Source organism: Marmota flaviventris, chromosome 10 (genome assembly GCF_047511675.1).
Source record: "Marmota flaviventris isolate mMarFla1 chromosome 10, mMarFla1.hap1, whole genome shotgun sequence".
In the NCBI taxonomy this organism is placed as follows: domain Eukaryota; kingdom Metazoa; phylum Chordata; class Mammalia; order Rodentia; family Sciuridae; genus Marmota; species Marmota flaviventris.
In genome coordinates, this window is record NC_092507.1 from 35381055 (window position 1) to 35393119 (window position 12065).

Consider the following 12065-nt stretch of genomic DNA (forward strand, 5'->3'; position numbering starts at 1 on the left):
ACAATATGTGATTGAACCTGTTTCCTCAACTGTAAAGTGGAAATAATAGACTTATTTCTTGTTTGTGTGTATGTTCATTGAATGCACAGTATCCAAGAAGGCACTCCACCAAACTAGCTTTTATTCTTTAAAAAGGGTTCAGGGAGACATGACAAATGGGTGTAGCTTACAGGAAAGGCTTCTGGGAATGAACTCTTTTTGGGTCAAAGAGGAAAAACACAGCATTGCAGCAGACCAACAGAAGCCAGGAGGCCAGGCAGGGCTGAGTTGCCACTGCACGTTGCTGAGCAGATGAGTCACTGGAGGCTGCAGGTCAGGCTGCCCAGGGCACCGCAGGCTGGCCTGGGCACGATGACTTCATTGTCAGTGAGGAGTCCTAGAGATCATTCCGTAAAGACTTTTTTTGTTTCCAAGGAGTCCATCACTTCTTCCTCTTTCATAGGATTTTTTTTTTTCCCACGCTCCTACTGCCTGGAAAGAACACGAAACGGTGTAAAAGGGATATAAGAGCCAGAATTTGTCTTTTAAGTCCTGTCTAGGTTGATCGCTGATTTGCTGGGTGACCTAGTAAGTTTCACTTCACCTGAGTCTCCTTATCGGTAACATTAAGAATGAGCTGGCTATACTCCCAAGCGTTATGTGAGAATTAGAGGAAGGTTGGCAGGCACTGAATTAAAAGGCATGCATTAGCATTTTACTCGCTAATTGTATATTTGGTCTCCTTCCTGCTCCGGACCCTCTCCCCCTCCTGCTGGAATTCGTTTTTGGATTTCCTGCACCGATCTTGGCTCGGCATATAGACTCATGAATGTATGAATGGAAGAATCAATGAGAGTCCGCAGCCGCCTCGGCAGGCCGGGAGTCCCGCCCCTTTCCGCTTCCCAGCGCGCGGCAGGGCCACGGGCGGGTCTTTTGCGACCGTTCGCTGGCGCGTGCGCGGGAGGCCGCGCGCGTTCGGAGGTGGCGGGCGGGCTTCCCGTGCGCGCGCGCGAGGGGCGGGGCCGGCCGGAGGCTGGCTGGCTGGCTGGCGGGCGGCTGGCTGCTGAGCCGGCGGCGGCAGCGGTGGCGGCGGTGGCTACGGCGGCGGTGGCTACGGCGGCGGCGGCGGCGGGTGGCCGGCCCAGCGTGTGCCGGGTGGAAGAAGACAGGGGGTGGCAATGCTGCCGCCTGCGTAAGGAGCGCCGAGGCGATCGCGGCGCTTGAGCCTCTAGAAAGCGCGGAGACGCTGCGGGCCGGGGTCGGTGGCTTCGGGAGCCCGCCGGGCCATGGTGGCCGCGGGCGGTGGTTGCCGCGGCAGCGCTGCGGCCCGGGGCTGTGCGAGGCCGGGACAGTCTGGGTGCTGACGCCCTCCGGGCCCAGCCAGAGACATGAAGCGGAGCCGCTGCCGCGACCGACCGCAGCCGCCGCCGCCCGCCCACCGAGAGGATGGGGCTCATCGGGCGGCAGAACTGCCCCAGTCCCAGTCCCTGCCCCCGCGCCGGCGAGCGCCGCCCGGGAGGCAGAGACTGGAGGAGCGAACCGGGCCCAAGGGGCCCGAGGGCAGGGAGCAGGTAGGGAGGGTTGGGGTCCGGGAGGAAGAGGATGGGGAGGTGGAACCTGAAAGGGAGTTGTGGGGGAGGGGACCTCGGGCGAGGGGACCCGGGCTGGAGCCTTTGAGGGGTGTGGGGACTGAGTAGTTTGGGGAAGGAGGTGGGAAGTCTAGAGAGGAAGAAAAATTGGGAGTGGAGGGAGGATGCGGTGGCTTGGAGTTGAATTGGAAATGGGGGAATAGGGAAATGAAAAAATGGTCCTAGAGGCATTTGTAGCTAGGGGTTCTGGATGGGGAGAAGGAAGGAGCACTGGAATGTGGGCTACGTGAACAGGCTGCAAAGAGTAGGCTTACTAAAGGAGTATGGAGCTATCCAGAGGGGTAAATATTGAAGAGGAATGGCAATTTGAAAGAGTGTTATGCTTTTTTTTTTTTTTTAAAGAGATTGTCCTTATGAATTATAAAAATGGGACATTCTTAAACGTTTTCTGATTTGGTCATCCTTATACTTTTGTACTGGTGTGTTCAGAATCATTGTTAACATTCTCCTTAGAAACATCTACTTCATGAAATGCCAATTTTTATAACATTTGCACATGTGCAGTCCCAAGCTAGAAAGAAACATAATCATAGATCTAGGCTTTGCTTTTTAGTTTACCACTGAAAATACCTTAATGGAAAAACACAAAGCAATGTAAAAATATTCATCGGGTTTCTAAATGGACAGAATGTGTTTATGTAATTTATTAGACAATAGTAGGTGTATTTATGAGTAGGGGATAAAGGTCAGTTTTATCAGGAAGGAAAAGCTGCCACTATTAGCTTTAGAAAGTTTTGAAAGGAGAATATGTGATCCTTGATCTTGATGGATTTGCAGAAAAATGTTCTGTAGTCATGAACTCCACTGACAACTTTTCTTTTGCACAGCTCCACTCCAGACCCCAGTGATTTCATCCTTGAATATTCATTTCAAGACTTTTTATAGCTTTCCTGCCTCTTTTCCCTCAGTTAAATAAGGATCTTCATTTGACATCACTATTATATAGTTTCAGTGATGCTCATCCCAACCGTTGGATTTTTTTCTGAATTTTGTTTTTCCACGTTATATTTTAAATAAACTGCACCCTTGGCTATCTCTGCCATTGCTTTTAGGCTTCTGAGCATTATCCTGTTGCTGTAATCCCCTTCCACCCATCCTTGTCTTTTACATCCTGTGCAGTCCCTATTTAAAACTTTAAAAATGTACAGTCAAGTCCAGATCCTTTTCTGACTCTTACCTGGTACAGTTGACCTTAGTGTATATTTTTCAGAAGTTCAATATTACTTGACTTTTCCCTCTTTATGTTTACTCATTGTTAGGTTTAATCTCAGAAAGAATTGTCCATCCTTCTCTTTGTGGCTTATTCCTGTACTTATATTCTTCTGCTCTTGTTTGCTAAAGACCCTTGTTATGTATGTTCTCTGTCTTATATATCAAATAGACATAAAATAGCATAATTTCCCTGAATTGTGTAGCCCATCCACGCTACTTTATTTCTTTTTTGCTTCACTAACAACCTTCTTGAAAAATGTCTCAATTTCTTTACCTTGTATACATTCCTGATATCTGGTATGTCCTATAAACTTACACTTTCCCAAAATTGTTGTCTTCAGGGTCATCAGTAACTACTTTTTGGTTTACATTTTCATTGAGGTTTGTCTTAGGGTTCACAAATCAAAGGTTCATTTAGCTTGTGAATTTTTACAGAACAAATACACCCATATGACGATTATTCAGATCAAGATGGAATACATTTCCAGTACCCCAGATTGCTTCATTGTGTTTTCTTTCAGTTACTACTGTCCTCCAAAGTAACTGTTTCAGGACTATGACCATAGATTAGTTATGACCATAGATTACTTTATATGAATGGAATAATTCAGTTTGCTGCCTTTCATTACTAAATTCTTTCATTGGATCATGTCTGTGAAGCTCACTTATGTTGTTCTTTATAGAAATACTTTGTTCTTTTTAATTGCTGTATAATTTTCCATTGTGTGAATATGCTGTGAAGATACTAAAATTTGTTTTTCAAATTAAAATACAGTGTCTGCTACTGGTGAAAAGTTTCATTGTGAAAGAGTTACATAGAGAAATCTATAGAAGTTCTAGGGACCTTTTTATGACAGAATCTCATAGTTTTTCCTAGTCCTCATACTCTCTGACCTGTGTGAGCTGTTTGTCACTGTTGACCATGTGTTCCTTCTTGACATTTTCTTCCTTTTTTATGGTGATCCATTCCACTGTTGCTTCCCTGACTGCTCCCTTGTGTCTGTCTCTTTTCTCTTCCTGTTCCCTAAAATGTTCCTTGAGGATATGTCCTCTGTGCTTAGTTTGTTCCTTTATTGTTTGCTAGTCTCTAGCAGGCTCACTCTATTTGTGGCAAGTGCTTAGGATGTGGAACAAGGATCTGTAGTCCTCTGTTAATGGCATTGTGTTACAGAACCTTGTAGAGTCATCTGAGTCTTTAGGCCTGACCTCTTTTCTTAATTCTACATTTCACTTTTGGGGTTTAGTATTTCCACTACAGACTCTCAGCATTTGTGTTCTTTAATTTGTGATTTTTATGACTTGATATGACTCTGAAAGTCTATAATTTATAATAATTTATGATTTCAAAGGGCAAAAATTTCAAAATGTGTTATGGGTGTGTTATTAGGCTGGATGGATTCTGTTCATTGTGGTAGTAAATAACTTTGTTTTCCATTTTTTATGACATGGAATAGTGTTTTTTATACTTTATATTTTGCTGGTATTTATGAATAAGTTCTGATGAAGATGTAGGACTTGGATCTCCAGAGGTCAGTGGCTTCTCCCTACATCTTTCCTTTTTGTCAACAAACTTGACATTAAATACATGATATTTGCCTTCTCTGATGCCCTTGACCTCCTGGGCTAGTCATTTGTTAGGTTGTACCAATACTGCCTTCACAACATCTTTCAAACCTTTATTCCCATATGTTAAATTATAATATATGGGCTGGGCTTGTGGCTCAGTGGTAGAGCGCTTGCCTTGCGTGCGTGAGGCCCTGGGTTCGATCCTCAGCACCACATAAAAAAATAAAAAAATAAAAATGCAGATATTGTGTCCATCTACAACTTAGAACATTTAAAAAATATATAATATATTCTGTGTTTTATTTAAAAAGATTCGAACTCATTGCTTACCTAGGGATCAAACCTCATGCATGCTAGGCAAGTGGAAAATCTTCTACCACTTAGCTATATGCCAGATATCCACCTTGCTTTTTTGAAAATTTAGTTTGAGACAGAATCATGCTGAGTTACCCAGGCTGGCCTTAAACTTGAGATCCTCCTGCTTCAGCTTCCCAAGTAGCTGTGATTACAGTCATGTACCACTGTACTTGGCTTTAAAACTTCCCACTTTTTATTAGAAAAATCAGAATTAGATTTTTTTCCCCCCATGGTTCCTTAGGGCCCTTTGCTTTTCCACTGGGCCATATCCCCAGTCCTTTTTATATTTTATTTAGATTCAGGGTCTTACTGAGTTGCTTAATGCCTTACTAAGTTGCCTAGGCTGGCTTTGAACTTGTGATCCTCCTGCCTCAGCCTCCTGAGCTGTTGGGATTACAGGTGTGCACCACTGCACCTGGCTTATTTTTGCTTTTAAGGTGCAAATTATTAAAGGTAAGAACTATGTCATCGTTTTATCTAAGATAATGCATAGCCAGGAGAGCTCACAGTAGATGCTAAATAAGAATTTATTTGAATGAATGAATGAGTCAATAGAAAACTAATCAAATAGTTTGAATTTGGGTGATGTGAATAATAATGGTAGTATGAGAAATAGACAAGTAAAGGACATGGAACATTTTTTTAGGATGGGAGAAGGTGAGTTCAATTTTAATGTTTTTAGAGTACCTTTAGTACTACTGAGAATTTTCAAAATTATTTTAACAAATTGGCTTTTCCTTACCCTGCACTGCAGTGTTAGTATATTGCAAAAGTATAGGATACAAAACACACAAGGGAAGCTGCATAACATGTAGGGAACTAAAATTGGTCTGATATTACTGGAGCTTGAAAATGAAGACATAGTTGCTAACCTGAGACTCAAGGAACTTCTATTGTAGGTAGACTTTATATAAAGGGTAATAATTGTGTTTTAGCTTGATTACTCTGATGGTCATGTGTAGAATACAGCATAGGACATGATGACTGAGACATGGGCATTTGAGAATTCTTATTTTTCAATGCAGAAAGTTTTATCTGCCCTCCTTTCCCTCTTTTTTTTTTTTTTTTTTCAAAGAGAGAGAGAAAGAGAGAGAGAGAGAGAGAGAGAGAGAGAGGGAGGGAGAGAGGGAGGGAGAGAATTTTTAAATATTTATTTATTTTTTAGTTTTTGGCGACACAACATCTTTGTTTGTATGTGGTGCTGAGGATCAAACCCGGGCGCACGCATGCCAGGCGAGCGCACCACCGCTTGAGCCACATCCCCAGCCCCCCTCCTTTCCCTCTTATCTAGGGTATGGATGTGGGCTAGCTCCTAAAAACCTGTTAACTTCAGAATATTTAGTTTCATCAAAAGTACTAGAGGAGAGGGGCTGAGGATGCATCTCAGTGGTGGTGCACTTGGCTATTATATGCAAGGCCCAGGGTTTGAGCCTCAGTACTACACATATAAATGAAATGAGCAGAGAGCCTGAGATGGTGAAAGCAGAAACAGGTTTGCCAGTTTTCCCTGATGAGGTTAGGACACATGTGCTTACAGAGTTTTCCCATCTTTGTTCTTCTCGATACCCTTTATCCTAAAGATGAATTTACTGTCTTAGCTTTTTTCAACCCCATGTATTCATAGAGCTGAATATTGCAATCTGTGTGTCTCCTTTATTGCTGGTCTTAGCTGCTTTATGTATCTTTGGTAAATCTCCCACCTAGTTTTGTACTTTTTTGGTGAAATTTCAGTGGTACCTTGGTATTTATTAGTTTTTATCAGTAAGTATTGTTTTCATTATTAATCAACATTTGGGGTTCCAAAGGAGTTTGAAAGCTGGAGCTGTTGAATCAAAGCTTAGCCTTGGAGGAAGAGGAAAAAATTCTCAAGAATGGTGAGGCTGGGAGGGGAAGCAGAGGCTGGAAGTTATGAAAGTTGGGGCTTACACAGAATGCATTGTTCGTGAGACATAGTTGACCACCATTTTGTTTTATTGTACCTCATTGTTAATTTCCAAATACTCTTTCTTTGAACCAGGTCCATGTATATAGTAGATGTACAGTAAATAATTGGTGGGAAAAAAAAATTGACATCAACCTGAGCCTCCTGCTTTCATCTTCACTCAGTATACTTTATCAACATTGTTCTACTTCTAAACTCTTAGTTTTGGGCTTGCCACAGTCTGACCTTCACATTGTCTCCTATCTCTAGCTCACTCTCCTTTTAGGATTTCTTCTCCAAAAATTGTGCAAGCTTTTTGGAACTTTCAGCCATTGATTTTATTTTATTTATTTTGTTTTAGAGCATTTGTTCTTGTTAATTAATTAATTAATCAATTTTTGCAGTTCTGGTGATTGACCCCAGGGCCTTGCATATGCTAGGTAAGCACTCTACTACTGAACTATACCCCAGCCTTCCAGCTGTTGATTTAAAACAATTTTTTTTTTAAATTTTCTTTTTATTGTCATTCAGTTCATGCCTTTACTTTCTTCCATATCCTACTTAATTTTTCATGGATTGTCATAATCATTCCTACCCATCAGCTCCTTTGCCTCTTTTCTGTCAGTCAGACCTGCCTGACAAACCCCTATCCATGATTAAACCAACTGTTTTTTTTTTTAAATCCTATTCTCCACCTGAATGTGACTGGAAGGAAAAAACCATACTGACATCTAAATATGTGATCACTAACCTCAAGGTAACTGTCATCCCTGACAGTCAATCTTAGGACATTTCACTAGTCTATTAACTTTCCTACTCTTAAATGATAGTTTAAGGGCTGGGGTTGTATGTAGCTCAGTGGTAGAGCTCTTGCGTCAAATGCTTGAGGCACTGGGTTTGATCCTCAGCCATATAAAAATAAATAAGTAAAGATAGTGTGCCCATCTACAACTAAAATTAAAAAAAAAAAAAAATGATAAGTTTTTTTTCCCCCCTGAATCTCCAATACTCACTCTGTCTTCCTTACTTTTAGTTGATGTCTTTGCTTCCTGTTTCACTGAGGGGAAATAAAAAGACAACCAGAAGAGAGATTTCATAAGCTTACCTTATCAATTGGCTTATCTGTATATATCCCCACATTCTTTGTTCTCCACCTATTGGTGTGGGTCATCTGTTCCTGCTTCTATTTAAGGTCAATCCTTAATTAAGAGTTGCATGTAATTGTTTTATTTTTGCAAAGCTGGAAGCATTAATAATACATGACTCAAAAATGTACTAGAAAACTATACTAAAACAGAATGGTATCTGAAAAAATGCTTAACATCACTAATCATCAGGGAAATGCAAATCAGAATCTCAATGAGATATCACTTCACTCCAGTTACAATGGCTATTAACAAAAAGATAAAACAAGTCTACTGAGGATGCAGAGAAAAGAGAACACTTACATACTGTTGGTAGAAATGTAAATTAGTACAGTCATAGTGGAAAACAGTATAGAGGGCTCCTCAAAAAATTGGAAAATAGGCTAACATTCTCACTGGTATGAAATCAGTATGTTGAAGAGACATCTCCACTACCTTGTTTATTGTAGCACTATTGACAATAGTCAAGATATGGAATCAACCTGTTAATAGATAAATGGATAAAGAAAATGTAGTATGTATATATATATATATATATATATATATATATATATACACACACACACACATACACACACACATATGTACACACATACACACACACACAATAGAATACTATTCAGCCATAAAACAAAGAAAGCCTGTCATTTGCAACAACATGAATAAAACTGGAAGGGCATCGTTAAGTAAAATAAGCCAGACAAGACAAATACTGCATGGTGTCAATAATGTGTAATCTAAAAATGCTGATGTTATAAAAGTAGCATAGTGGTTACCAGTGAAGGTGGAAGAAAGAGGGGATGAGGAAAGGTTGGCAAATGGGTACACAGTTGCAGTTATGAAGAATAAATTCTGGTGTTCTATTGTTCTGTAGGACAACTTGTTAACAATGTATTGCACATTTCAAAGAAGATTTTGAATGTTTCACCACATACAGAGTTTGAGTTGATGAACATGTTAATTACTTTGATTTGATCATTACACAGTGTATACATGTATTGAAACATCACATTGTATCCCATATATTTGCATCATTATTTTGTGTTTATTAAAATTTTAAAGAGCTGAGAGCAGAGGCACACACCTGTAATCCCAATGACTGGAGACTGAGACAAGAGAATTGCAAATTCAAGGCCAGCCTGGGAATTTAGTGAGACCCTGTTTTGAAAAAAAAGGAAACAAAACAAAACTTTGACACACACACACACACAGGCTGGGGATGTAGCTCAGGTGGTAAAGAAAAACAAAACAAAACAAAAAAAGGAGGGTTGGGGTGTAGCTGAGTGGTAGAGTTCTTACCTAGCACAGTTCCGTCCCCAGCACAGGAAAAGAAAGTTCTGTTCTGGTAATCTTTTCATGTTCTGCAACAATTTTTCTTCTCCATTGAATGGTTCTTGTTGATTGGTGTCATATTTCCCATCTTAAAATATCTTCATTAAGCTTAGAACTCCCTCATTCATTCGATTCAACAAATTTCTTCATTTTTTGAGTACTATGAGGTTAGACAGTGAGAAAGGCTAACAGTCCCTGTCCTCAGGAAATTTTGTATCATTTGACCTGGGGCATTTGACATGGTTGATCATTCCATTGTTTGGTTTTGGGATCATGCTCTATTGATTTTCTTTCTATCTCATAGGAAGTGCTTTAGGGAATTCAGTCTTTGATCTGCTTCTGTCTTTATTCTTTTCATGTGTTCTCCTCATATTTTCTTGGTTTATATTCCATCTGTGTGTTGATGATTCCTGCATCTGTTTTGACCTTTTTCCTGAGTTCTAGACTGATATTTCTAGTTGTGTGTGTAATATTTCCATTTGAGTAGTTCTGATCTCTTAATCTTAACATATATCAAAGCTGGACTTTTTTTTTTTTTTTTTTGGTACTGGGGATTAAACTCAGGGGCACTTGACCACTGAGCCACATCCCCAGCCCTATTTTGTATTTTATTTAGAGAGAGAGCCTCACTGAGTTGCTTAGGGCCTTGCCATTGCTGAGGCTGGCTTTGAACTCACAATCCTCCCAAGCCGCTGGGATTATAGGTGTGCAGCACCACACCCAGCCTCAAAACGGAACTCTTGATGTTCTCTTCCCAGTCTGCTGCTTCCTTACTTTTTCCCAGGTCAACAAATACTGCCATTCATTCACTCATTTACCACACCAGAACTTGAAATTGTGTTTGATTTTTTTTTTTTTTCTTAGCCTTACCTTCCACATTTAGTTCTTCTGGACTGTTAGGTGTTCCATTCATTTGCATGAAGCTTTTCCCCATCATCTCCACCATTACCCTAGTCCTATCCTGCATCATCTTTCATCTGGATTATAGTAAAAGTCTCCTAAATGTCTTCCAGATACTATTTTTACTGCCCTCTTTACCCCTCTGTGATATTTTGCACACAGCAGGTCATCGTGTAAAAGCTTAAATAATAGCTTGTCACTTCCCTGCACAAAACTCTACAGTGACTTTCCATCACAATTTAGATCAGAATCGAAAGTGTTGACTTTAATCGTACAAAATTCTTTGTGATCTGATCCTTGTCCTTCTCTAAACTCATTTCCTCTCATTCTTCCTTTTATTTACTAGTTCTAGCTACACTGACCACCTTGGTGATTCCTGAGTATATTAAGCATGCTTTTGCCTGAGGACATGAAAAAAATTACTGTTATTTGAGGACTTTTGCACCTGGTAGTTTTCTTTATCTGAGGTACTCTTTTCCAGATGTATATATGGCTTTCTCATTTTATTCAGGTCCCTGTTCAGATATCATCTCAAGGATTCCTTCCTTGACCAGCCTTTCTAAGTTAACTCTCTTGGTCTCTCCCTCTCCTCTTTGTATTCATGTCTTTTGTTCATGTTATTGTCACATATTTGTTTGTTATTGTATTTTCCATTAGAATAGATGCTTGCTGAAGGCAAGAATTTGGGTCTGTTTTTTCTCACTTCTGTGTCTCTGGCCTCTTTAATTGTACCTTATATATAGAAAGTACCAACAGTCTCTCACCCCTTTAACTAGGGATTGAACCCAGGGCTTTGCACATGCTTGGCAAGTGCTGTACCACTGCGATACATCTCCACCTCTCAATAAGTACTTCTTGCCTGAATACATAGTGAATGAGATTGAGTCAAATTCTGAGTTCAGATTCCACCTGTGTGACAAGTTACTTAAGTTCTCTAAGCCTTAATTATCCCATATGTAAAATAGAGATAATAATATTACCTATTTCATAGCCTTATTGTAAGGATTTAATGTTAATCTCTTTGAAACATGACAGCCTGATATCAAGAAGCACTCAATACTGTTTAATTATCATGTTTTTAAGATACATGCACAGAATTTAGTAATATAGAATTCATACTTTTTGCTATTCTCAACTGGTTTTAGAAATAAATACAATAGAAAAAGATGTCTTGACCTTGACCTTTGATTGGTATTATTGACCTATTCTTATTTTGTTCAGCTTGAAAGGGAGGGTTTAATTTGTGTAATTTTCCCTTCAGAGAATTTTCCAGGTTTCTTTACTGAGTAACAGGGTTAAAAGAAGAGCATAGTGCTGGGACTGTAGCTCAGTGGTAGAGCGCTTGCCTAGCATGCGTGAGGCACTGGGTTTGATCCTCAGCACCACATTAAAAAATAAATAAATAAAATAAAGCCATTCTGTCCATCTGCAACCATAAAAATATTTTTTTAAAAAGGAGAGCATAGTCTTCTTAGGTTTTAGAATATAATTAAGAACAAATCAGCCCAGGGTACCTACATTTTAAAATTTTGTGGTAGCATTTCAGCTATACCAGCTTTAATACAGCAGTGCTCTTTAAGGGACAAGCTGAGTAGCAGATACATACATTCTTTAACCCTTAATATGTTGGCAATATAATGTTGTCAAGCCTTCTGTAAGGTATTGGAAATGTTTTAAAAAGCGGTTTAGAAATAGTTGGTAATAATTTTAAAAAAGCCCTTAAGTAATTTCAAAGGAATGTTACCAAGATAGTTATGTTTGGGTAACACAGGAACATTTAAGTCCTACTTTTGATCAGTAAAAGAAAAAGGACACTGTTATTAGCACAGGCTTTGGTCTTTATTTTAGTAAAGAACACTAGATGTTCTTTACTAAAATAGGTTTATAGGTGCTATAACAGATATATTCAAAAGAACCTAAACTGGTGGGACCTAGACTTCCTTTTTCTACAGAGGACTTATAAGGCCACCTGAGGAAAGAGGAGGATAGGCCGGACTGAAAATG

At 39.8% G+C, this 12065-nt stretch overlaps 1 protein-coding gene across 5 annotated transcripts in view; it reads left to right on the forward strand.

Moving 5' to 3' along the window:
• The first annotated feature begins 1061 nt into the window (after window positions 1-1061).
• Window positions 1062-12065, forward strand: part of Mast2 (microtubule associated serine/threonine kinase 2) — a 193600-nt gene continuing 182596 nt past the window's right edge. For 2 of the 5 annotated variants that reach the window (XM_027936926.3, XM_027936927.2), the window contains exon 1: window positions 1088-1550. In XM_027936926.3, the coding sequence (XP_027792727.2) occupies window positions 1368-1550 (183 nt within the window). In that variant the 5' untranslated portion in view covers window positions 1088-1367. Of the gene's footprint in view, window positions 1551-12065 lie in introns of all 5 variants that reach the window. The other 3 variants (XM_027936929.2, XM_027936928.3, XM_027936925.2) reach the window with 3 other exon arrangements.